We start from the raw sequence: 27,888 nt of genomic DNA on the forward strand, positions 1-27,888 counted from the left end.
TAAATGGAAAAATCCCACGTAAGTACCAACAATTATGATTTTGTTCCTCTTGCACTACAACCTGCTGAAACGTCATTCAGGCAAGTAGGTTAGCCCATAGAAGCTACACTGGAGATATAAATAATGGGGGTTACACTCAGACTGGGGGCACTATTGGACTACATTTTGTTTAAACGCATAGGAGAACCTGGTCCCAACCCTGAAGAAGGCAATGGGCAGACTGGGTTGAGTATGGCTGACCTGATGTGTGAACTGACACCAGCTGCAGCAGTCTGTGTGGTACAGAAAACGTGTAATTCGTAGCTCTTAGGCATTGTCTTGAAGACTTTAAAGATTAGCCAATTAAAAAATACAAACTGAAACATCTTCAGAATGGGGTAACAGAAGCAAGAGAATTAGGATTGACTGTCATGTTGTAAGACAAGTGGTCTCTGAATTTCTCATAAAATGGTTTGTTCTTCACTGTAGATAGGGCCAGACAGTTAAAACCATGTTATGAACCTTTAATCTAAAGCTTGCTTCCACTCCTGTTTTCATTCACATTATCAGTCTGTAGCCAACCAGGCTCGGGTTCCCCAGAGACGAGGCTGCACCCAGAAGGCGAGTGCTATATTTGGTTCATTGAAAGCGCGTGACACCCGTGACGGGAGCCCCGGAGACGCCGCAGTCACCAGTGGGGGGGAAAGCCCGACGCGTCGGAGCTTCGCTCGGGGAGAGGCTCTGTAACAGGCCTCCTAACACTAGCTGATAAAGCTGAGCTCATTAACATAAGATTGCATAAAATTGCCTATGCATTTCTTATCACTATCTCTGGTGGCCTACTGCCAGCGTAGCCTTGAAATCTTGGCAAGCGCGGCTTGTTCTGCAGCTGTTCCCATGGCAGTTTGCAGCTTTCACCTTGCACAGACTGGTCTGTTTAGATTCTCCTAAGGATTCACAGAGGGGTCGATCTGCTCTCATGAGACCGTTACAAACTCTTCTCGCACTCTACACAGTCATTATAGCAATGTCATGTTTCCTGCTGCAATATGTTTAACCCCCTCCCCCGCAAAATACTGGACAAAATCTACTCTATTTTGCTCTAAGTATAGTCTCAAAAGTCAAGTAGTGGGTGAAATTTGTGTTTTCAATACTCTTAAGCTATGTCTACACTAGCCCCCACTTTTTGAAAGGGGGATGCTCATGAGACACTTTGGGATATGTTAATGAGATACTCCATAAATATGCAGTGCCTCATTAGCATATCCCAAAGTGTCCCATTAGCATCTCCCTTTTGAAAGGCGGGGGCTAGTGTAGACATAGCTTTAGTGCTAGGATTAGGACTGACTACTGCCTTTTTAACTAACCGAGCAGTGTATGTTTGAAGGCCTTCCCTTGAACCATGCTACACTGAAGAACTGCTACTTTATTGAAATGTTTACCTTCAAAACTTACCAAACACACAAGAGTTATTAGGAGAAAGGAATAATCCACCTTGTATAAAAAAAAGTCCTTGAAAAATGTTACAGCCCATTTTATTTTCAAGCATATTGCAGAAGTCTGGAGCGCTGCAGAGCAAGTGAAGATTTGCAATGCAGCAGTTAGCCACTATACCTTCTAATTTACATACACAAATTAGGGAGTTTGTTTAAATTTGAAAATAACGGAGCCAAGAAACAGTTCATATTGTCTAAAAGTCATCTCAAAAGCTTCCTTCTTTTCTTTCTCCACTGTTTATTGTCCATGTCTTCAGTATCATCCGGGGGGTCTGGCATTATGAAACCGTCTGTCAATTTATAATAGACTACTGTGGAATCTGATTCAACTATAGCCAGGAGGACTGACAGTAGGGAATCTGTTTCATCGTGTGGAATATGTGCTTTCTTCATGATCTCTCTGAGCCTAAAAGAAAAACCCTCAGTTAGGAATCTGTTCACAAACATTTCAACAGAGCATAAAGCTAAAACTGCATTATCACCTATTTACCAGGATTTATTGGGTTGAGCTTACATCCCAGACAGTGAATTGTGAATGCTTCTGTTGTCCAGGAGATTCTCCATCATTAAAGTACATCCTCAGAGATGCCTTGCAGTGGCAATACTGCTTACTACCTGATACCACCATACTGCCAAGAGAATTCACCTTCCCCGCAGCAAAAAGCTAAGAGTGCAGGAAAGAGGAACAGTAGGAAAAAAGTATAAAATTTTCAACTTTACACTTTCCCTTTTACTAGCTATGTTAGGCTCTGAAAGCTTTGTAAACTAAAAAGCCTATAGTATTTCATTTAACTCATCCTTAAAGTTACTAGAGTTACAATCCAATATAAACAGTCATTTTTATGCTCTAAAATACATGACTATTTGTCTTCAGTACACTCACATTTATCACTATGATTAGCATTAGTGCAGATTACACAACAAAAGTCTTATGATCTGGTCCCATTAGTCAGCCCTGCTAGGGGTTATATCTCTGGGGCTAAAAAAATTCATTTACATGTCTGAGGAAAAAAGTTGGCCTTTGTTTCGAATAACACTCTCCAGCTGCACAGCCTCTGCTGGAAGTGGATTCATCAACAGGTAGCAGCCTTACTTGACAGTACAGCATACACCAGCTGACTACATTGCCGCCTTATGAATCATTTATAGTGTGGTAGTCCCAAGGGGCACTGCCCAAGATTGGGGGCCAAACTGTGCCAGACACCACATGCATACGAGACAGCCCTGAACTGAAAAGCTGCCAATCTAAACAGACGAGATGGATGAAGGATGAAAGGGAGCATTATCTCTCTCTTGTACATAGGTGAAATAAGGCAGGGAAATGGAACGAGTCTGTAACGAGCCAGGAAATGAAGTCAGATCTCTTGCAGATCTCTCAGTCCATTATCATCAAGCGTACCTCGCCAGGAAAGGAAAACAGGCAGTGACAGCGGATGTTAATGAACTACTTACTTTTTAAAATTCAGGACCCCCCCCCCCCGCCGCGTACACACACAAAAAATGCTTCTCTCTCAGTCCATTTTAGGAATAACTTGCTGACTCCTCACATTTCGTAACTGAATCAAGGGCCTTGGACTATAAAGTCATTTTAGTATCCGTATATATTTGTGCTGTGATATAAAACACAGCACAAATATACAGTAAACCCTCAAGTTAAAGGGGGGTTGTGTTTCTGCAACCCCCACGTGACTTGAAATTTCGTGCAAGCCCAGGGAAGACAGAAACCAGGCTGGAGCCTGGTTCACGGCTCAGAGACTGGCAGGGAGCCAGGAGGCAGTCCGGTACCTGTCTCCCTACCACTTGCCACTGGTCAGTTCCCAGCTGCCACCTGGTTCCCAGCTCCCTGCCACTCTGGAGACCAGGAAACTGCTCCCATCAGGGGGAGCAGCAGCCTGACTCGCAGCTGTCACCCTGACAGGAGTGGTTTCCCATTCCTGTCAGGTGCAACAGTAGTGTTAACCTGAGACATGCGTAACTTGATCATGCATATCTCAAGGGTTTACTGTATACAGCTTTCAGAGAGACTGTTCAGTCCAACAGAGCTGAGAACATTAGCCCTATGATATGTAATGGGTAAGAGTGCATAATGGCTTAAATGACTCATGTGGCAACATTTGCATATGAATATCATGGAAAACCATCCTGTTTTCTAAAAAGCTTCGTGTGGAGACCTTGCCCAAAATATTGCCTGAGAGCCCACCTGTCCCTACAGTATGCGTGTTCCCCTCATTCCCATTTCTTGACCTACATTTGAGCTCCCCTCCTCCCCTACACAAGATCCTGGCAATTGAACACTGTGGCTCAATGTACAAGTTTCCAAAAGCATCTGTTCTCAAGCGCTCATTATCTTCCTCTACTCCGTTTAGACCAGTCTGAAGAAGTGGGTCTGTCCCATGAAAGCTCATCACCTAATAAATTATTTTGTTAATCTTTAAAGTGCTACTGGACTGCTTTTTTGTTTTGATAGATGATAGACTAACACGGCTCTCTCTCCATCACTGGATTAGTGAAAGCTGTCTTGAAAACGAAGCACATACAAAATAGCAAAATCAGGAGTGTTTTACTTTGTCATACCAAAGGGAAATGGTGCATTACAATGCATAATTAACTTGGTGCCTGAGGCTCCAGAACAGCCCTGTTCATCTAGAGGTTCAGCAAACAACAGATATCCACCACATGCCACCTTCAAGGGATTCATGCCAGTGGCTGCTAGTAAAGCTGAAAAGCAGCTAGAGCCCCAGGAGAGCATACAGAGAACAATCAAGCATTTGTGCTGCTGAGAGCACATTGAGAAGTCTGCTGAGCTAAAATATCCTGCAAGGATTTTTTTTTTAAATAAAGAAAAGAGAGGCTGCTAAGGTGTGGTGTTTCACCAGCAACAGATCTCACTCTTCAGCAGAGGAGTGGGATGGGAAAAATCCCAGAACAGAAAAACAAGGAGAAATTGAAGCACTGCAAGAGTGAAGTTGTACTGAAAATTCACTCATGCAGATAATCCCACAAAGCAAATGGCATCACTGGTTCTTGTAAAAGAGGCATTTCTTCTCCTTCAGATTTAAGGGGCCATATTTTTAGGTTACTGCTTGACTGTTTCTAAAATGAATTTGCATGCTCATGGCAAACCAGATCCAGCCCCTACTGAGGTCAGCGTGACTAGAATCAGGCCCTAAACTTTCACACAAAAGCCCTTAGTGTTAATGCCCCCTCTAATTTTTTTCCATCCATGTGTGGAATAATTTATGTGCATTACATGTAGAAACACATGCTGCTGGCTGTGGGTGCTCTGCTAACCAGTCAGCAGCAGTTGGCTCTCTCCTGGGTAGCTGCCCAAGCACACAGCTGACAGGGAATACTGCCCTCACACACATACTTTCAATCTACTTGGTACAAGAAAGTACATGACAAAAGATATTGCTGTACAAAATACATCTAAGAGGTTATATTCTAAAACACCTGCCGCAGCAGAGGGTCTTAGGGCAGGAGTATGCCGCAGTTAAACACCCACAAATGCCCCACGCCAGCTGACTCAGGCTAAGTAGCTTTTAACTGCGGTATAGATGTTCAGGCTTAGGCTGCAATCCAAGTCCTAGGACTCTGCAAATGGGGAGGGTTTCACAGCTTGGGCTGCAGTGTAGACACACTCTCACAGGGTTTTGAAGGAAGCCCAGCTCCTGAGAAGTAGGTATTCTCTGTTTCTCAGAGGAGTCACCTGAGGTTACATGGCAGACACTTGAGTATTCCCCAGAACTCTATCCCCAGTCATGAATTACCATACTCCCTATCTTAACAGTTTACCCAAAACAACAATTCATGCTGCAAAACCAAGCCCTCTGATCACTCACAAGTACCCAAAAGACACCTCACTGATTTTTTTTTTTCAGTTCCACATCTGCATGAAACTATTTCACTCATTACTATGACAAGCGAGAGACAAAATCCCCATTGCTGAGGTTAAACAAATTATTTCTTTGGCTCACGCATGTGACAGCACTCAGCATTCAGCCCAGTTTTCCCTGTTGCGTGGGGCTTTCACACACAGGCAAATGTGGTAGCAAAACCACAAATAGCAAGGCAGGCTCACATCTCACCATATGCAAGATAGCAGTCTCTTCATTTAATGCACTTCTAGCCTAGTCATAGACTCTACAATGGTGGGTGCAATTCTGAATAGAAGGGGAAGGGGTAATGTCGGAGACTATTTTTAAACTCATTTAGTGCCAATTACATTTCACATTAACAGTGTCCTTTTGGAAGGCAGGGTGGACTGGATATGCTCTCTCTTTTTGGAGGAAGTGGTGGGGGGAGTCCAGAGGAAGAGGCAGCAGACTCCAGGCAACCGAAAAACTGGTTAGCTCCCCAAGTCATACTCAGGGAAATGCTCAAAAGAGCAGGACAGACCTTCCAGGAATCTGGATCTGGGCAGACAGTGCAACAAGACAAAGAGGGAGCTGAAGTTTATTTATATAAATTCTCTCTGCAAAGAAAGTCTGAAAAACAAGGTCAAAGCACTGAGCACTGTGAGTAGTGTATTATAAAGAGAGTCCCTGTGTCTGTCCATTCAAGAACTCCTCCTGAACAGTAAGCCCTAGGACTCCCAAATTTGCTATGCAGCTTCCTCTTAACATAACGTAAAGCAAGGTCAGGGTTTGTTGGGCCAGGACAATGGGATGTGCCTGGAATGTGATTGTTTTGCATCAAACGCAAAGGAGTGGTGTGAGAGGAGGGACAGTTTTGCTCACAAGTAACCACAGAGGGCAGCAGTTCGGGGGGACAGTTATATTCATGAGCGACCACAGGGGCACAGCAAATACACCAGCCCTGGGCCCCTGCCCCTGCCACCTCAGCCTGACCCAGCTGCTGGATGTCCCAGGCCCCACCCCTCCCACACCCTGGCCACACAGAGCCCTGGACCACCCCCACAGAGAAGGTGTCAGGTGGGTTGCATGGCCAACTCTTGTGCCTCCCAACCCTCCACCGCTGGCCAGCCCCAGTTCTGGGCAACACCAGGTAAGTCTTCTAGTATATAATAAACCAAAGCGGTACAGGGCTCCACTTAGCTGAAATGAGCGATAACCGCTCTATGCCATGGAAGCTGAAGTATTTGAATGTGTCCTTTATAGCTCCTGTATGAATAAGTGAGCACAAGCTGGACCAAACTGAATGGCTATCCCCCCCTCCATGCACGTGAAGAGGCAAGTCAGATGGAGAGTTAATGTAGCTTAGTCTCTGCATGCAGAAATCAGCGCTTCACCCAACTTGTGCAGGAAACAAGAGTTCCCTTACGAAAGCCAGTGGAAAAGTTCTCTACAGTGTTGCAGTCAGTGTGACGCCAAACACTGCTCCCAAAACCGGAGAGATGGACAGACCTTAGGCTTGTGAGAGAGAAAAGTCAGCCCTGCCAGCCCCAGGCACTATGCCTGTGAGCCAGCTACGGCTTTCAAATTTAGGCAGAGTGAGCAGCAGAGGAATGTACAGCTCACGTATAATAAGTAACTCTCCTTATTTTGGCAAAGGATCCTGCATAGGAATCTACAAATCTATCTTTCACGTTTCATATTTAAATGTAGTTGACCTCAGAAACCTCTCTCACTCCCCTCCAAGAAATAACTAGGCTTCAACAAACTGTTATCCTAGAGCAGTTTTGAACATCTGTCAATTAAACGGGATAAACAGCAGTTACTGACTAGTTAAAAATAAGTTTGTCTGGATTCTGATCAAGTAACAGTTTCAGGAAGTTGTGTATTTGAAGTAGTAAAAGATACTATATATGCCTTCTTAAGAATAATTTTTCAAATGAGCAATTCGCAACTAACTGATACTAGAGATCGGACCTCCCTGGTCTGGCACCCTTGGGACCTGATCAGTCCCAAATGGGGGAGATTGCTGGACCATGAGAGGTCAGTTCTGGCCCTGGGTCATGCTCCCAGCTGCTTGATTCCCAGTCGACCCCCACTCCTGGCCACTGGGGCTCTACAGTCCATCAACAACGCTGATCCTGCTGAACCATGGATGTCGCTGGACCAAAAAGAGGTCTTATCTGTAGTGACAGGAGGAGCCACGGAAAGTTACAGTTGTGCAGAGAATGTTTCATTTCACTTACAAGGCAAAAGTGAACCAGAAAAACGATAGTACTACCTCCCTGGTCTGGCACCCTCAGGATCTGAGCAGTCCCGACCAGGTCAGAGGAAGTCAATCCCCTGCCGGCCTCTGGCCCCGCTCCCAGGCTCCCCTCCTGACCACTTTCCAGCTGCCAACTCCAGCCTTCCCAGCCTGGCAGCTCGCCAGCCCTTGGCCCCAACCCTGGACTGCCACTCTCCAGCTACAGTCCCCCAGCCCCACCAGACATTGCTGTCGCCCTGGATAACTCAGCTCTGGCTGCCAGGTCAGGCTCCAGGGCTGTCTGGTCCATGGATGTTGCTGGCCCAGAGAGTCATGGATTTTAGACCATCAATCGGTATTGTTACTATGCAAAAATTACTACAGGTCACTAGAGGAAAACATGTTGTCTAATTATAAATTGGACAAATGTTTAAAAAGGACATCTACCCATTTCTAGCCTCCAAATTACGTACAAATAGCCTTTGACATAAGAGCAATAAAGTTTTAAAAATACCTGTGGAAACCTAAGTTATGTTAAAACAAACTCTCCTCTGCTTCAAACCCAGTTTGCGATATTAGCAATCCAAGAGTGAAACTGGCTTCATTACTGTTCACAGTCCAAGATTATATGCAAAGAGCAAAAAAAAAAAAAAAGGAGCAGTGACAAACCACTTATTTATCAAAGGTGTGTTCATTACAGACAGGTTTTGTTTAGAGAATATTTGTAAGATGACAGTGTCCCTTTAATTCTATGAAGACTGGAGAGAAAAAAAAAAATCAAAGTTCTTAATAATACCCACAAAATTCAGGCAGCAGTCCAACACTTACACATGATGCCAGAAGTTTCATTGACTTCATAGGAATTATCTGTGTTTAAATGCTTTACTGGGGCTTGAATTCTGGACCGCTTTGCAAGTTAGACACTCAGACATAGTACACTGGTAGATGGAGTTGTCTGTCTGCAGTAAACAGGGAATATGGCAGAGCCAAGGCACCACACAGGCTAATATCCACAGGTTCTTTTCTGGGAAGTAAACAAGACTAATCTTTCCCACTACTGTGCAAATCATCTCGCAATTCAGCAGGTCTAAAAAAATAAAAATAAATAAATTAAACCAGGCTCTCCACATGCAGCTAGATAGAATTTATTGGAGGGTGGAACAAAGCAGAATCTCACCCTACAGGTGTTTACTCACAGAAGCCTCAGTATAAGCTGAATTTTAAGCACTCAGAGTGTGCACATCCTCCCCCAAATATAGCCCCAATGTGTCATGGCTAGTTTAGTAAGATCAGTGATAGAAATGCTGTAAATTTGAGTGGATGCCACTCCCGATGAAGTCACTAGTTCTGCTGCTGATGTCAAGCAAAGAATTGAACACTTTAAATCACTGGGGTTGCAGTCATAGAGGGGTGTACCTGCTTGGAGTGGTTTGCAGGAATGTGACCTTGGTTTACCGTATGAAAGGATTTCAGTTATACACCACTCGATGCCAGCAGCCCAAAACAGGGTTTAAGATGCTGCTCAGAATTTTTGCTTTAAAAGAAAACAAAACAAAACCAATTTTATCATTCATGTTATTTCTTTTGCTAGTATCTCCCCATGCACCTTCAACACAGTTCCTTTAACGACTCCCTTCAACAGTGACCGAGTCAGCCACAGAAGTTCTTCCGTGCCTAGACATCTGGGGATGGAGAACTGCTTTGGCCACTGGCAAGACCCTTTTGAAGCAGGTTTGAGAGGGAGGTCACCCCGCCAGCACCTCTTACCTGCTCCAAGACCAAGTGCTAAAACATTAAGTAGTAAATGTCAGTCATTTGCTGACTTCTTTTTCTGTAGCTTATCAGCCACAGTTAGCAGTAGTGCCAGTACATTTTAATTAACAGTTTAAACCACACTTTCAATACTAAACACAGCACAAGGTTAGCTCATGACAGTGAGAACAAGGGGTCAGCATTATTGCAACCTGCTGCTTTTCCAAATGGCTCTACCATTCAAGTCATTTTCAAAGAGCGACATTTAGGATATATACAGGTGAATCACTTAGAGATCCTACACACTGCATTACCTTTTATCCCATGTACCCCAGAAACGATCCTCTGAAATCTCACTGCTAAGTGACAGCAGGTAGGGACAAGGCCTTCTCGCTGGTACGATTTGTCTCTGAAATTCCATCCCCAAGGACATACCTGGGGATGGACCCTCCATGAGAACTCAGGTCATTCTATTTGGCTCCTTTCAGTGGTGACCACTGAGACACCAAGAATCATGGTTATACATTGTGCTCAATGGTATTCATACCATTCTCTTGCCAGATATCAGCAATGGTAACCAGCATTAGGGACAGGCATTTGCACAGCTGTAATGGAGTCGTCTGAAACTGGAGAGCTATTTTCAGCCAGAACACATCTGAGTGACAACATACTCTATATATTTACCCTATAGCAAAAGCTGGTCACACGCTGTACTTTTAATCAATGTAATGCATTCACTTGACCATTCAGCCACCCTGCCAATAAAAGATTCCATCCATGCTGGCGCCAGAAACAGCAAACAGTGCACCACAGCTCAAATAAATTCAGAGTCCATGAATGAAAAGCCCAATGGGATATAATGATGGATTACAAATTTTATGTATCAGAGGGGTAGCCATGTTAGTCTGGATCTGTAACAGCAACGAAGGGTCCTGTGGCACCTTATAGACTAACAGAAAAGTTTTGAGATGAGCGTTCGTGAGCACAGGCTCACTTCATCAGATGCTAGTCTTGGAAATCTGCAGGGCCAGGTATAAATAAGCCAGAGCAAGGGTGGGGATAACAAGGTTAGCTCAGTCAGCAAGGCTGAGGCTTACTACCAGCAGTTGATCTGGAGGTGTGAACACCAAGGGAGGGGAAGCTGCTTTTGTATTTAGCCAGCCATTCACAGTCTTTGTTTAAGCCTGAACTGAGGGCGTCGAATTTGCAGATGAACTGTAGCTCGGCAATTTCTCTTTGGAGTCTGGTCCTGAAATTTCTTTGCTGTAGGATAGCTACTTTTAAGTCTGCTACTGTGTGGCCTGGGAGATTGAAGTGCTCTCCTACGGGTTTTTGTATATTGCCATTTCTGATATCTGATTTGTGTGCGTTTATTCTTTTACATAGAGACTGTCCAGTTTGTCCGATGTATATAGCAGAGGGGCATTGCTGGCACATGATGGCATAAATTATATTGGTAGATGTGCAGCTGAATGAACCCACGATGGTGTGGCTGATCTGGTTAGGTCCTGTAATGGTGCTGCTGGTGTAGATATGTGGGCAGAGCTGGCAACGAGGTTTGTTGCACGGATGGGTCCTTGAGTTAGAGTGACTGTGGTGCAGTGTATAGTTGCTGGTTAGGATTTGCTTCAGGTTGGCAGGTTGTCTGTGGGCAAGGACTGGTCTGCCTCCCAAGGCCTGTGAAAGTGGGGGATCATTGTCCAGGATGGGTTGTAAATCCCTGATGATGCGCTGTAGAGGTTTTAGCTGAGGACTGTAGGTGATGGCTAGTGGTGTTCTGTTGGTTTCTCTCTTGGGCTTGTCCTGCAGTAAGAGGCTTCGTGGCACACGTCTGGCTCTGTTGATCTGTTTTTTCACTTCCTCAGGTGGGTATTGCAGTTTCAAGAATGCTTGGTAGAGATCCTGTAGGTGTTTGTCTCTGTCAGAGGGATTGGAGAAAATGCGGTTATATCTTAGTGCTTGGCTGTAGACAATGGATCGTAGGGTGTGTCTGGGATGGAAGCTGGAGGCATGAAGGTAGGCGTAGCGGTCAGTGGGTTTACGGTACAGCGTGGTATTGATGTGGCCATCGTGTATTAGCACCGTGGTATCCAGGAAGTGGATCTCCTGTGTGGACTGTTCCAGGCTGAGGTTGATGTTGGGGTAAAAGTTGTTGAAGTCCCAGTGGAATTCCTCCAGAGTCTCCTTCCCATGGGTCCAGATGATGAAGATGTCATCAATGTAGTGTAAGTAGAGACGGGGTGTTAGTGGATGACAGCTAAGGAAGCGCTGTTCCAGGTCAGCCATGAAAATACTGGCATATTGAGGGGCCATGCGGGTACCCATAGCTGTGCCGCTGATTTTATGTAGTATCTTCCAGCAATAAAAATACATGTTAGGGCTCAGAATTGCTGGCACCTGCCCATCTACTGGGAGGAAATCCCAACGAAAGCCCACTAATGCATAGGGAAATGAGACAGCATGCAGAAGCAACTACAGTGAGAACAGCCAATAAACATCCTAGTTTGCTACCCAACTATCTCCAACCCCAAAACCAAGAGAAGCAGAAATCCTTCCCCACAGAAAATGGGCAATACAACCCGAATAAAGGACAAAGCAGAGGAAGCAACATGAGACGAGATGTTCGTTACTTTAAACACAAATTTCCATAAGCTCTGTTTTCCAGTTCTGCTCTTGTATAAGTATTTGTATCTATATAGCCTTTCATCTGTATGCAAACTCCCATTCTGCAGGCAAGAGAGATCTGTTTGTGACCCTGTATTTAACAGCAAATATAAACATCAGCTTTTCAATTATACAGCAAAGCAGTGAGTCATGCCATCTGACAATACTGCTTTGTGATATTTCTTTTTAAAACCACATCCATAATAGCAAAATGGTTGGTTTGCTGAACAGGAGAAAGATTTTTCAATTAATTTACAACTAGTGAGCTTCCAGCCACTTGACTAGTTGTCACATTAACATTTTCTGCCACAGATTTATTTCCGCTGAAGAGGCAACCATAGGATAACCTACTACACATTTATTTTTGTGATATAAGGTTGTTTGCTTCAGACAAAAATCACTGGAAAATGTAAATGTGCCAAAAAAGACATTCATGGAGCATACACATAAATGAAGTTCATTGTACATCAAGTGCAACTTTTTATACAATTTATTAGTAGCTCTCCTGACACAGTAAGAAATGCTCAAAGTTAGACAGAACTGTGCAAATTTGTGGCTATCCCCTTTATATCCATAGATCATATTTGCAGATCACAGACAGCTGAAGATTCAAATTTTATATCTAGAAGCCCACATATCTGCAGATATCTGTTTTTATATCCACCAACCACATAATGCAGATCAGACGATACAAATTTTGTATTCATGCAGGGTTCTAGATAGACAGTTCCTTAGAGGTGTCATAGAATCGCATGGCAGGTATGAGGGGAAGAGAAAGAAAATAATCATCATCAGATGGAGAGGTATACTGTACATCTTACCTCACCATGGGAGCACATCAAAAATGTAACAAAAGTTTGATGCGAACAGAATTCCTTTTTAAAGTAACCCAAAAAATCCTTTCCATTTCAAAACCCAAGTCATTAGAAAAGCACATCTTACTTGTTTTTCATTTGTTATGCAGCAAAAGAGATTCTATACATTGCTGTGAAAGTAAGAGAGTTTATGCAGCACTTTCCTAGGTATATCTAATGCAAAAGCAACAGTCTGTATCCTAACAAAACAAAAAACCAGTTATGCAGCACTTTAAGGACTAACAAAATAATTTATTAGGTGATGAGCTTTCATGGGGCAGACCCACTTCTTCAGATCTGGTGATAGTGCTGTACTGGAAATGGCATGAGGGTTTTATAACACAAAGATACAAAAAATAAATAAAAATAAAAACTGACATATCAGATACCTGGGACAGAAGCGGGGGAATAATAGGAGGGGAAGGAGGGGAGAGAATTACTAACTAAGTGTGCCACCTGAAATCACCATGAATACCAAAGATGGGAAAATGGTTTTTGTAATGAGTATCAGAGAGGTAACCGTGTTAATCTGTATCTTCAAAAACAACAAGAAGTCCTGTGGCATCTTATAGACTAACAGATGCAGATGCTGGTCTATGCCCATGAAAGCTTATGCTCCAAAATATCTGTTAATCTATAAGGTGCCACAGGACTGCTTGTTGTCTTCGTAATGCGTAAGGTAATTGCTCTCTCTCTATTAAGGTCAAGTGTCAATGTATCCAGTTTGAGCATAAATTGCAGTTCACATGTTTCCCTTTGTACTCTGTGGCTAAAGTCTCTTGTAAAAAGCATATTCTCAGTGTTTTAGCAGTATGAGCCACTCCACTGAAATGCTCAGACTGCTTTTTTGTTTGGCTGATGCAAAAGCATAGCTCAGAAATGTTTAACGTTAACAGTTTTTAGCCTGTAGAAGCATATTTTCAGATTAATTAAGGTACAGGATTATGTTCAAATTAAAAAATAGTTGATGCCTGTGATTCACTATCTAACAAGCACAGCGAGAAGCATTTTTCATCATCTTCGAGGTATCTGAATAGAAATAGCCATATAACCTCCATTAGAAGTGACCACTATGAATACTTCAGATAGGACCTGAATACAAAATATTTTTTTTTTGCATGGACACACAACCAATTGCCATGGAAATTGTACATTATAAGGTGGAGATTTAACAATGTTCTAAGACGAGAAATAGCTCATGTATTCAAATTTGGTTTTCCTCTATGCCCCCCCCCCGCCTTTTTGGTGGGGTGTCATTTTTTTGTTTGATACAGAATGCTTTTCTAAAGCTTTCTAAGAGTTATCAGCTGCCCAATCAATATATACATCCTCTATTTCAGCATTTCTCAACCTTTTTTTTTTTTTTATAAAGAACACCTTTAAAAAAGATTATAAGTACCCCCACTACCCAGTTTTCAGACACGCAAATATTTTTCTACCATTGCAGTATATTTATTTAAACAACTTAATTGGAACTGGTTGGTTGGAAGAAATTGCCAATAGGCAATAAATTTGCCATTGTACTTACGACTGTGCAAAGAGGATAAATAAAAAAAATTAGATTAACATAAAATAAGTCCATTTCTTATTCATACACATGTGCGTATTTTACGCAAACATCAATGAATGGTGATCAATGAAATTACAAGAAAAAATATAATTAATGTGAAATTTGAGCTTGTTTGGAGGAAATCAAAATGTTCAAATTTAGGTTTCAAACTGCTGAGGGCAACAGTTAAACCAATGTTTCTGACACAGTTTCCTGCATACTACCTTCTTTCAAATCTGCAGTTTTATTCTTTGTTTACACAAGGAATCGGTCCATTTTAAACCCTTTCAGTTGTAATTGTAAATACTAAACTAAAATTGTACAAATAGCAATTTTATCAGTTAGTTCAGATGATACGCATAATATTCCAGAGCCACGCACTGCCAGCTTCCCACTTTAATCCAACAACCCTCCCCTCTTCCAGAGACAGGCATCTCCCACCCCCACTGTAATCCAATGCCAGCAACTCACCGGAGCCGCCACCACCATCACCGCTGCCACGTGCTTCTCCCTCCAAGTGCTAGGGAGGGATGCATGCGCAGAGCGGTGCACAGTTCTATCATGGCGCCGAGCATTTTATTGCTCAAAGAGCCGCCTATGGCTCCAGTGCAGGTACCCACCAGACTTCTCTCGCATCCCATGCATTGAGAAATGCTGCTCTAGTTTTCATTTGCAGGTAATTCAGCACCAAACAGTCATGGGATCTCTTGCTCACCTCTCATGAGTGAATGACATGTGGACAGGCGTTGGCACCACAACCTGTAAATTCTCAGCTTCTCTCTCACGTGCATGGAGACATACAAGCTGGAGTTCTTCTACGCCAACGCATGTCACTTCATGCCAGTTTCTACCTGAAAATAGAAAAGGGACCAAAGCACAAAACACAAGTCTCCCTCTGGTTGAATCATTAAGGAGAGTATAAATCTGGGAACAAAGTCAATTTACTGAGGTCTTTTTCTCCCCACACCCATCCCCTGGCCCCACCCTAAGACACACAGTTTTCCCATTCAACTGCCAACTAGCAGCATGTGACCAATTCTTCACTAAAACAGCCACAAAGGATTAAAGGCCAGGTCCTTGCTGCAGTGCTTCTCAATCTTTTCAGACTACAGCATCCCCTTCAAAGTCCAAGTTGTCTTGTATACTCCAAGTTTCATGCCACTTAAAAAAAAAAAAAAAAATCGGGCTTTGGCTTCAGTGCTGCATGGTGGTCCCATGGTGGTCAACTTTCTGGCCTGCGCTCCAGCAAGTCTGGGGTCCTAGCAGCTCCATTAAAAACAAACGCACCCACTGTTTGAGAAATGCTGATGTAGCATAAAGGAACTACAGTAAACTCTTTCATGTCCAGCATCTCCAGGACTGGGAGGTTGCGAGATATTCAAATATTCTGGATAATAGAGAGGTATAGCTAGCAATACATAACACTAAAGGAAAACAAAATTAGATATTAAGAAACAAACAAAAATTTATGTAGAGTACTTTAATTACCACCAACAGTAGAATTGAACGCTGTCACTTATACTGTATTTGCTGTATTTGTTTGTATTTACTTCACTGTACTGTCCTTACGGAAAACATAACTAAAATTTACTTATAGTTAAAATACTGGTTATTTGAGAGTTCCAGATAAGAGAATGCCAGATATGAAAGTTTACTGTACAAGTAGTCATGGTCCATATGAAATTTGTGTTTATACTGAATTCGCTAGTGTCTTTATGTAGCCTACTGTAAAACTAGGCAAATGTTTCAAAGCGTCGGTGAACCTCATGAAAGACCTCTGCCTACCCCTAAGGGCACTCATACCGCTGGTTGAGAACTACTGCTCTGCTGGTGTAAATCAGGATACCACTGCTGACTTTAGTAATACTATGATGATTTACACCATATGAAGTATTTGCCTCCCAAGAAAAAAAAATCCATGTGTTTCTTGTCATGGTTCTCTTTAGTGCAAAACTATCAACCCAAATGTGAAAAATATTAAGATGTGGAGGAAGTGGCTGATGATAATGCACAACTCAATCCTTGCAGGCAGGGGAAAAAGCTAACTACTGTTTACTCAGGACTACTAATTGTACCAACACAATAGCATTGATTCAAACAATAATCCATTGTTTGCTTTAGAGAGAAAGAAAATTAAAGACAGCGGGTCTAAACAAACTCATGGGCTGAAGTTTACATTTTCCTCAATACATGAAACTGCCAGTCTTAAACAAAAGCTGCAATGCAGGTTGAATCTGTCTAGTCTGGCACCCTCTGGCCTGACTGACGCTGAAACCCGGGAGGTCAATATTGTAGCAACACCAAAAATTCTACTGCTTACCAGGATCGTGGAAGACATTTAGGGGTAAATTACAGCTAAATAACCCTGAGAGCCAGGACTGATTGATGGTTGTAAACAAACTTTATGGGACCACAGGGAAACTTGGTCACATCCATGATAAGTGGCCATCCAGCTAACTAAAGTCATGCCAGACCATGGATGTTGCTGGACCAGAGAGGTTCAACTGGTGGTTTTAATATCCCAGATGACCTACTCATACATTGCTTGTTCAGCGTAGCTGAGAACTATGCTAAATTTTGGGATACCCAGCGCATGGAATGGGTGCTAGTACCATGTAGGCCTTTCAAAAATCAGAAAGTAGATATGTTAGTTTATTTGATTCACCAGATTGCTCGGCCTTTCAACAAAGATACTTTTTATGGATTTACCTTCTAAGAGGTCCAAGTAAACTAAGAATGCAGCATATACTTGAGTGCTGTCAGCCACATCCAACGACATCATCTCCGTGAGCTGAAACCCAATATGTAACAGCAATCAAAAAAATGCAGAGCAGAAGCCAAAGAGGTGCAGATACATAAAACCTTTCAAAAGAGCACAAGAAAGCATGGAACCTATTTAAAGAACTGCTTCTAAGATTCATAAAGATTAAACAATAAAAATAATGATCTCTGAAAATTAGTTACATTTCCACTTGGCCGAGGTAAAAAGACATTAAAAAAAAATCTTGACAGTTCCTGGACCAAAGCTGCTTCTATGGAGAAAGAATCTCTCTCAGAATCTGTTTCTGGTGCAGTACACAAAAATTGTCATAGTGTGTCAGACCAACGACCCATTTGGCCCAGTATTGGTGTTCCCCTTAATTTTTCCCATCCACAGGCAGAATAAATTTTGTTATGTGCACCAAGGCATGTGCAGGTGTACACCATTAACAGACACACATGCTGGCCACTGTGGGTGGCTGTGGACACTCTGCTAAGGAGCTGGGTGGCACCTGAATCTCTCCTAGGCAGCTGTCCAAGCACTCAGTGTACAGGGACCATTGCACAGTGCCACATGCTTCAACAGGCCAATTATTGAATGATTCATCCCTAATGTAGTTCTCAGCTTCTGGCTATCAACAGTTTAGGGAAATCCAAAGCATATGGATGCATCCCTAACTATCTTGGTATTGACAGACCTATTCTTCAAGAATTTATAACAGAACAACATAATGCAAAGAAGTATTTAATGTTTATTTTAAACCAGCTGCCTGTTAATTTCATTTGGAGACCTGTGGTTTTTGTGTTGTGTGATGGTGTAAATAACAAGCTAACACTTCTCTGATTACAAAAGGTAACTCTTAAGATGTTTAGGACTTTAATCTCTAAAGTTCATCCTCTAATGGAGATTTAATAGTTTTGAATATTCCAAGAACTACTAATAAGAAATGTGGAGTTGTGAACAGCAAGAGAGGAGAAATCAGGTCAGTTCAGTCAGGGAGGATGTGGACCATTATCATTAGCCACTGACAATGGGCCTCATCCTCCCTGACCGAACTGACCTGATGTCTCCTGTCTTGCTGTTCACAACTCCACATTAACTGCTGATAATGGGCCACATCCTCTGTGACTGAACAGACCTTGTCAACTCTCGCCCTCCCCTTGACTGAGACTCCCCCTTCAAAGCCTCTCCTGGAACCCCCCACACTCAGGCTTCTGACGAAGCAGGCCTTTGCCCACAAAAGCTTATGCTCCAAAACATCTGTTAGTCTATAAGGTGCCACAGGTCTTCTTGTTGCTTTTGAAGATACAGACTAACTTGACTACCCCTCTGATAATAGCCATTTGCGTGCATGGGGCCTAAGGTGCTTTTAGCCATCCAAGATGGCAAAGATCAGTATCCTAAGGAATTCACAACAATTGTTCTTTAGGGCAGAAATTATGCTCTTTTAAAAAGTTTCGTGTGACTTGCCATTCAAATTAATAATATACAAATAAGTAACGAAACCAGCTCAGATAAAGGGAGAGCAAAATCTCATTGTCTAAATGCTACAGGTTGAACTTCTCTAAACCAGCACACTTCAGGACCTGACCAATGCCAGAAGAGAGAATTAGCGGGACCATTGGAGGTCAGTATTGTCTAGCAGCATTACCAACACTTCCACTGCTGCCTGGGCACATAGAAAACATTTAGTTGTGAATTACAGCTAAATAACGGCTTTACTGAGAGCCAGGACTGGTGGCGGTAAACAAACTTTATGGGACCATGAGAAACTCGGCCACACCCATGATAAGTGGTCATCCACTTAACTAAAATCACACTGGATTTCTAATGCTTCCAGACAAGAGAATTCTGGATTCGAGAGGATCAATCTGCTCTAGCTGATTTACCCAGAATTGCTCAGGTCCTTACTTCAACTGAGGCCTGGGTTTGTTTGTTTTTAAATTAAAGGAAAATGTATATGATTTACTTAAATTACAGTATTTTTCAAAATGCAGTTTTATATTTCTGAAGTTAAATTTTTATTTTGGATTTATTTGAAAAGGGGATTGTTAAATTGTCCGCTGAATTATTTTAGTAAGTTTTTTACAATAGGAATTCCATAAAGTGTGTTTTTTACCATCCCCTATAAACTGTTATTCACTATGTTTTAACAAAAGAGGGCTATCGTCAATTTGGATTCTATTAATATTTTCTTCTAGGTTTTCAAACCGGCAGCATTTTGATTTACCTGAACAGAGCAATACTCCAGATTTCTCCATTTTCTCTGTTTTCTGTAAGGTTTATTGAGAAACAATCCTATCTGAGGTTCATCTTATTTTTATGGATCATCTTGGTTCAGTCTCTTTCAAAACATTTGCTCAGCTATGTCAGTTTTGAGGATTGCACTTGATTGAATGATTCTGTCTTATTTATGTTGGGTTTTAGGAGAAGCAATCCCATTCCAAGCACATCCTGTTTTCCTGGCACAACCAAGCCCTTACGCTGCTTTAAGTTATGATAAGAGGAAGGTGTATACCAAACTTGGTGGTCCTCGCTCTTACCATTTAGGAGGAGTTCTTGATCAGACAGATAAACAGAAAAACTCTGTAAAATATACTGTAGACTGTCTTGGCTATAGACCTCAGCTATCAATGTATATATACACAACCACGACCCTAATAACAGACAAAAGCAGAGGAAGCAACTTGAGATGAAATGTTCATTACTTTAAACACAAACTTCTATAAACTCTCTTTTCCAGCTCTGCTCTTGTATAGGTATTTGTATCTATATAGCCTTTGATCTGTATGCAAAACTCCCATTCTGCAGGCAAGAGAGATCTATTTGTGACCCTGTATTTAACAGCAAAAATAAACATAGGAGAAAAATCAAGGATCAGTGACTGAAAAATAAAGTAATGCAGATAACAGCTGTAACCTGGAACAAGAAAGAAACATGGGAAAAACAGTGGAGGTGGTTACATTTTCAGCCTATAAAGAAGGGAGAACATTTGTCTGATCCACTCGGTTTAAGGAAGCCAACGAAGAACAAAGGTAAAGCATCCCATTTGGTTCACAGTGCATGAGTCACTGACTACAGTCACTTCAAACAAAGGCACAGGGAAGACAACAGTTCTAGGATGGAGAGCCTGAAACATGGGGATGGAAAGAAGGAAAACAAAACAAAAAAAAAAAAAAACAAACCAAGAAGAGTCAGGCCCTGCTACAAAGCAAATGCTTACTTACACCTCCACTGCCCAACATGCAAACTAGGCAAGATGGTCTCAGTGGGGTAGAATACGGTATGGCTGGTATTACAAAAGCACGGGCTTTCCTATGTAGTATCCCTATGTAGCATTAAGTATTCACTAATTAGATCCCAGAAGGGGGTACAAGAATATGCTAATACAAAGCTATGGTACAAACACACTGCCTGGAAGGGGCAAAGGGACCTCAAAGGAAGGTCAGCAGAATAGGATAATGGCTGGAAATGTTTTGTTTCAACCAACTGGTATAAGGCATAGGGTAATATGCAACTTGTACTGACTGTGATCCCTTTTTTATACACTGTAAGAACATCTTTCCTCTGCCATCTCAGGAAGACACAGTTCTGCTGCTGCCTGAGCTGGTCGGTTGCCATGGGCAGACATGTCCAGAGTCTAGGGGATACAAATTCTGTGTTTTGTTAGCAATCAACCTGGCCAAGGGCCTTTGCCCACCTAACCAAGTCTGTCATCTTCAGGCAGTTTGAGCTGCTGGACTGGCTACCTGGCCAGAGCCGTGACCACACAACACACACACAAGGAGCCAATGACAGGTGTCATTTTATCAGAGCCCCACCAGTCATGGAAGGGCGTGTGAGGGTTCTGGTGTCCACCCACCCACAGGTAACACTGAACCCCCTGGTGGGTGGCACATTCTGCAGTGATCAGCCTGGAACATAAGAGGGAAGGCACGGCATGGTACTGATGGCGCAAAATGGTTAGTCCCAAGAGGGGCTGGGCACCTGCAGTTCCTACTGGTTTCCAAGGGAGATGCAGGAACTCAGCACTGCTCAGAACTGGACCATTGTGACAGAAGCAGAATATTCTGCAGTAAGGACGGTGACCAAGCCAAACAGAGACCAAGACAAGCAGGGGAGGGAACCCTGATGTAAACTTTCCCAGGTGAGAGCTGCCTAAATCCCACTCCAACCAAATCACAAGTAAGGAGCCGGTTATGACCCTGGAACAATCAGAGCCCAACTGGCAACTCTAGATCTGAGGTGTAATTTGACTCATTCGATAGTTTTTAGAACCAGACATGGCCCTCCCCCTACAGCTCCCTGGTGGGGAATTTGACGCTGGTCAGTTTGCTCACTCTGCCCCAGTGAGGAGGTGGTGACAATGACCCATGACTCATTTGTGATGTAGTGATTGTTGGGTCAATCACCACAAGCTACAGCCATCACGTTCAACAGCACTTGAAGGGATTGCGGCAAGCCACCCATGCCCCTAACCTAGATGCCGCCCCTCCCAACCAGACACCCTACCCCTAAGCCCCGCAACCAGGCACCCTACCTGCTACCCACTCCCCGCAGCCAGGCATCCTATCCCCCACCCCTGCAAACTGCCAGTGACTCACCGGAGCCATCCAAGCCGTGCTGCGCCGCCTGAGCCACCCAGCACTGAGCCACCTGAGTCCCCAGCCGCATCACCTGAGCCGCCTGACCCAAGCCCTACACCACCCTAGCCGTGCCACCTGAGCCATGTCACCTGAGCCACCCAGCCCTGAGCCACACTCCGCTGCCTGAAGCACCCAGCCCTGAGCCACACCGTTCAGCCCCAAGCGGTGCTGCACTGCTTCAGCTACTCGAGCCCTGTGCCACACCGCCTGAGCCACATGAGTCCCATGCTGCCTGAGGCCTCCTGAGCAAGCCACAGGAGGAGCCACCTCTGCCGCCATGCTTGTCCCACCAAGTAGCGGGGCTCGTGCATGAAGAACGCTCCATGTGTGTGGCTCTAACCAGTTAGTTCGCCACAGTGTATTGGACACCGCGGGGTACAGCATTTCATGCCACGGCGTTGTCCAAAGCACATGGCTACTACCTGAGGGTAAGCCCACAGCAAAGGAGCAGAGGTCTTCTGGTACCCATCTCCTTCCACTGCTAAAGTAGGGAAGGTGAGAATTCTTGTAGGGAAGAAGGAAAGGCAGGGAGAGGCTGGCGGGGAGGGTGAAGTATCAATAAGGGTGGGGGGACGACAGGAGTTTGTGAAAAAGAAACACTAAAGAACTGAGGGAGGGACACAGAGGAGAGAGAAAAGGGAGAGAAAGAGGAAGGAGGAAAGGTCCAGAAGGAGGGGCTGGGGTGAGAACCCGGGCTGATTTGTTTACCATCAGGTAGAATTCTGATGTCTGTTACCAAGACATGAGCAAAGCAGCCAGTTGTCTACTCAGGCCTAATAACCCTGGCATTTGTACAATTCAAAGAGGAAAGGTACAAGTGGCCATAGCTGAGAGCTGGCATCATCTTTCAAACCATTACTGTGCAATGACCTATTTCTGCTAATTTGCTCATTGCAGCTTCTCTCTCAGAAACTTCTATGGTACCAATTAAGAAGAGGGGAACCTGAATGTTCCTATCAAGAGGTAAGAGATTCACCTTCTCATAGCAATGGAGTGGAAAATAACCAACCTGACTGTACTTTTGGGTAAGGAAGTGAATCTATCCTTTGCTGTCAAAGGCTACTAGCACGTTTTGTATGAATAAAGCATTATACATAACCAAAGCAGTTAAAAGGTTAGAGAATTACCTACTTGTTCTAGTCAAAGATAAGGAAACAATTTTTCTACTGGATTTTAAATGATACAGCTGATTGCATGGAGAGAAAAAATAAACCAATCCAGCAGTTCATCATGTAGAAGGTATGCATTTTATTCACTGTTACAAAATTAATCCAGTGACAAATCATTCACATTGGTTGCCTAACAAAGATACTATCTCTGTCAAACACAGATCTTTGCAGCAGGTCATCCTTTGCGACACAAAGATGGACAGATGGCTGCAATTTGCAGGTAGGAATTACCTAATCTAGCTACTCTATCCTTTTCAGGAGCCAAGAAATACACATTCCCATAACAATCAATGGTTCTGGGTCATATTCTCAGGTGGAGGAAAAGGTAACTGACAAAATTGGCATCTCTCTAAAGAGCACAAGAAGGTGCTGTACTGAATAAAGCAACAAAAACTGAGAGCTAATTGTTCAGACCTAAGGAAAGTTGCTGATAATTCTAACCAGTGATCATGGTACCTTACCATTTTTTTCTTTTCTAGATAATGCTGTTAATTTCACTTTCTTTGAAATAATGTCTCTGCTACCTCCTTGTCAGAGCATGAAAGGAACATGAAAAGGAGCATTAATGTTCTCTTACATGTGCAGGGATGAGTTATTCCACTGATCGTAGCTTTGCTGTATTGATGCTTATTTATCAAAGGTCAAGAGAAAACAAGGGGAGCTGATCATTTCTACAGAGAGGTAAGGAATCCACCTCCTCATAGGCCAGGGCTAAATATAAAAGGCTGCATTTCTATTTTCAGGTGAAATGAAGCTCTTAGCTTTCAAGGGATGAAGGTAACAGGCTGCTCATCTCAGGGATAAAGTCACAACAGGTAACTACACCTGCCCAAAGGGACGAAAAGCATCTTTTCCTTCTAGCTCAGAAAAAGCAAAGCAGCCAACTTTGTGCTTTAAGTTCTACCCCATGTAGCTGGCCATACTGGAGAACTGAAGTTACGTGATATAACATCATGACAAACAGGTGAGCACTGAAAAGTCTTTAGAAGCCTAATGATCTGGCTGCTGGAGAACCAACTCCATTGATGACTCTTCATAGCTGGTAAAGAGCAATAATAAATTTCTTTAAACATTGATGATTGCAGGTTTTCCTAATTTAATATGTGAACTGACCAGGTGGCCACTCCTACCAGGAAGAAGTGAGGGAAAGTACAAATGAATGGATCTGTTTAAGGCCTATCAGTTGGAAGGATGAGTGGCTCTCAAGATACAAAATCACAGACCCTCCATTCAGTAGAACTGGCCCCTGAGGAGATGGAAGAGAAGCATTTGGTAAGTCTAACAAATGAACATACAATCAGCTCCACAAAACTGCTCAAGTTGTGCTGTGTCAAAGGGTTTTTTACAGGTTATCGCACATTTCAAGGCTTAAGAGGAGCCAAGAGTGATGCCAGACACAAGAGGGGGGTCCATCTTTCTCAGGAGGTGAGGAACCTGCTAATCACTTCTGAGTGCAATTCAGTATCCTTGGTTATATTTTCAGGTGAAGGAAACACCCAGTACAGATAATATTCAAGAAACAAATGTTCAAAAGTTGCATGAGGCCACCTCTTGGTGTAGGAGAGTCAGCAGGTTGTCCCTGCTGGGATGCCAGCAGAAGGGGCTATGTTGAAGAAGAGGAAAATGCTGGAAATTGGCTATTACTGGGACACAGGCAATATCTCTTGGGGCCAAGTAGGACACGGTATGTAACCATAGCAACCAGTGGGTCCTTGCTCGCATGCACAGGGTCAAACTGATCGCCATGTTTGGGGTCAGGAAGGAATTTTCCTCCAGGGCAGATTGGCCAGAGACTCTGGAGGTTTTTCGCCTTCCTCTGGGGCATTGAGCAATGACCAGCCCCTTAGGCAATTATAAACAGACAACAAAATACATGAAAGGAAACTTGCCTCCTTTCGTCTTTTGCATTTTCTGTAGACCCATCCTATGCCACTCTGCCATGCCCACCTTCTCAGCCATGCAGCAGGATAGCATTCCACCTGGGCACACTGCCCCTCCCTCTCACAGCACCCACAGGGTCCCTCATGTTGCCCTCCCACACCAGCAGGGCCCCAGTGCAGGACAGAATAGACCACCATCACCAGAGATGGACAAGCCATGTACAGGACCCCCTGGGGATGGAAGGGAAAAGGCTAGGCATCCTGGCCCACAGGAAAGCAGGGAGAACAAAAGCACTGTTATCATGGTGCTCTCCCCAGCACCCCAGGATGCCTCTAAGGACGAGGGCAGGGCCTTAGGTCTGCCATGTGTTTGTGTTCATAAGGGCTCCTATGGTCATGCCTTGGACCAGTGCCTCTGGAAGGGGTGGTTGGCGAACTACAAGCCCCTATTCTATTGGCACTGTTTCCCGAGTACCCTAACCGGACTCAGAGGCTAGTACTTAACCTAGCATCAGCTGCCCCTTGCTCCAGGGGGAGCCCTCAGGCAGTAGGCATCCACAAAGCTTTTGCTGTCTGCCAGCCCCTCCCTTGGAGCTGGTGGCCAGAACCCTGCTCTGCTCTCTGGTCTGCTCCAGCTGTGTTGTGTTCTCCTCTCCCCAAGTCGGGTACCTCTCGGTGAAGTGCTGGTTCAGCCCACAAGAGCTTGTTCACCCTGTGTTACCCACCCTGGGGTCTGCATATCCCATCGCAGACACTCTGGGAACATCACTACAGGAGGGGGTCAGTTAGCATTACTAGCACTTGACTGAAGGGGGTGAGAGAAGGAGGGAGGCCAGCGCCATATTACTTCAGTTGCACATTTATATTTAACCTGTGATCCCTGCCACCAGTCTATTGCAATCCCCCTTGTCCGCTTCCCAGCCACACACTGAACCAAACCACTCCTTGGTTGAAGGAAGTGTCATCTCTCGTGTGGACAGAGAGACCACGTGAATTGCAGGGGACATTCCCAACAGTGCAAGAGGGGGCCCGGCCCCAGAGGAGAGCAAAAGGGGGAAGGGCCCTGGTCTTGATTTTGCAAAATCTCCCACTGAACAACAGCAAGGCCCGACCTGCGGGAGGGAGATCGGATCCGGTTTTGACTGTATTGCAATCCCCAGTGGCCACAGGGAGATGAGCTCGGCCCGGCTCAGCCTGGCCCTGGCCCTGGCCCCACCCGACCGTCGGCCCCCCGCAAACAGAGAGTGATGAGATAAGGGGGCGCGGAGCGTGGGGCTGCCGGGACGCGCGGGCTCAGGCCCCCCCGCTCACCTCAGGCGGGGACCGGGCCATAGGGCAGCAGGACCCGGACGCCCCCCCGGCGCAGCCGCTCCTCCGCTCCCCAGGAGCAGCCGTGGGGCGGCGAGGAGCGGCGCTGGGGGCGCTCAGCCTCACGGGGCGGCTCGGATCGCTGCGGCTCCGCTGGCCGGACCCGATCCCCCCTACCTTAGGGTGAGTCGCCATCCAATTGCTGCGGGGCGCCCCCGGGATCTGCCCCTCTGGCTCGCTCAGGAGCGCACCCAGAGCCGCGCTGCCCTGCGCGTCCATGCGGCTCCCCGGTGTACCGCGGCTTCGCTCCGGGCGGCGCACTGCGCTAAGCGCTCCGGCTGGGCACATCCCGGTGCGCGCTGCAGTTCCGCCTCCTCCGCCAGCCACGCGCGCAGATTGGCTCCGGGTGTGGAGCTGCCTTGTCCCGCAGGCGCTGTCACTGCCCGCATGCGTCCTTGTCCACAGCCTGCAAGTCAACTGCGGGTGACATTACACAAATGCCACACAGCAAGAGACAAGCCGTCCTATAGCACCTCCAAGACTAACAAGTGTATTTATTAGGTCATGAGTTTAATTGCAATCTGAAGTGGATCTTGCCCACGAAATCTAATCACATCATTAGTTTTTATGGAGCTACAGGACTACTTGGTGTTTTTGTGAAGTTACAAATTAACAGGACTACTCTGTGAGACCCAGCAAGGGAGAAATGCCTGTTTTACCTTGCAGTGCAGCAGGCACGCTTGGTTATGGGCAGGAGGGAAGAGGGGGATTAGGGGAATTGAAAGGAGTTGATATGGCTAGTTATATAGTAGTGTTTTACACATTCAGTTGCTATACAAATATTTACCTATCAGTTTTCACTGCGGCCATGTAAAGTAGTATGGGAGTTTAGGTTATTTCTTCACAGCAGCATTATTCTGAAATAAACTATTCTGGAAAACCCATTCCAGATTAGTTTATCTGAAGATAATGCTGCTACACACAAAATGCATTTCGAAATAGCACTTTGCTGTTTAGAAATTCAGCACCCACACACATAGGCTGTATCTACACTGGCAAGTTCTTTCTGAAAATCAGGCACTTTTTCGAAAGAACATGCAGTGGGTCCACACACAAAACGAGCTCTTTCAATCTGAAATCAAAAGAATGCAGCTCTTCCTCTGGAGTCCATCTTCTCCTCCCAGATCAGGAAGAGTAGCTCCTTTTGAAAGCTTCTTTCAAAAAAAAGCACGTGTAGCTGCTCCTCAGACCTTTTTTTTAAAAAAGCAGTTCTCATGGTGCTGGATTTTGCAATCCCTGGCCTGCTCTTTCCAAAGAGCAAGGGCTGTGTGGATACTCTCTATTGAAAGAGTGGACTGATTGTTTTTGATCCACTCTTCTGTACATGGACGCACTCTTTTGGCAGAAGTTTTTTTGGAAGAGATCTTCTGGAAGAACTTCTTTTGAAAGATTGATGTAGTGTAGACATGGCCATAGAGCCTATTTTGAAATAGTGATTGGACACGATATGGCTTATTTCAAAGTAGATGCTATTCCCTGTCTTAACAGCACCTAGTTCAAAATAGCTATTTTAAATTATTTTGAAATAGCAGTTGCAAGGAAAGTTATTTCAAAATAACTTTCCTTGCAACTGCTATTTCAAAAGAAATGCTAAAAGAAAAAAATGCTAGAAGAAATGCTGAAAAAGGAGAAGAAATGCTAAAAGAAAAAATTATGAAAAGAAGCTAAATT

At 44.3% G+C, this 27,888-nt stretch overlaps 1 protein-coding gene across 1 annotated transcript; it reads right to left on the minus strand.

Annotated features, from left to right (window-relative positions):
• Positions 1-1,498: 1,498 nt before the first annotated feature.
• TSEN15 (tRNA splicing endonuclease subunit 15) lies at positions 1,499-26,686 on the minus strand. The gene is made up of 4 exons (XM_075002769.1): positions 26,335-26,686; positions 17,103-17,184; positions 15,109-15,244; positions 1,499-1,881 (listed from the first exon to the last, which is right to left on the minus strand). Exons 1-4 carry the CDS (start codon positions 26,503-26,505, stop codon positions 1,677-1,679), a joined length of 594 nt encoding a protein of 197 aa, XP_074858870.1. The 5' UTR covers positions 26,506-26,686; the 3' UTR covers positions 1,499-1,676.
• Between the last annotated feature and the right edge of the window lie 1,202 nt (positions 26,687-27,888).

Source organism: Carettochelys insculpta, chromosome 9 (genome assembly GCF_033958435.1).
Source record: "Carettochelys insculpta isolate YL-2023 chromosome 9, ASM3395843v1, whole genome shotgun sequence".
NCBI lineage: Eukaryota > Metazoa > Chordata > Testudines > Carettochelyidae > Carettochelys > Carettochelys insculpta.

Bases quoted from the DNA above. Each gene is read 5' to 3' on its own strand.
- TSEN15 (XM_075002769.1), bottom strand. From the start codon at position 26,505: ATGTGCCCAGCCGGAGCGCTTAGCGCAGTGCGCCGCCCGGAGCGAAGC. The intron at 17,185-26,334 runs GTAGGGGGGATC...ATTGGGTTTCAG, and splicing joins GGATGGCGACTCACCCTAAG to CTCACGGAGATGATGTCGTT. The intron at 15,245-17,102 runs GTAAATCCATAA...TTCTATTTTCAG, and splicing joins TTACTTGGACCTCTTAGAAG to GTAGAAACTGGCATGAAGTG.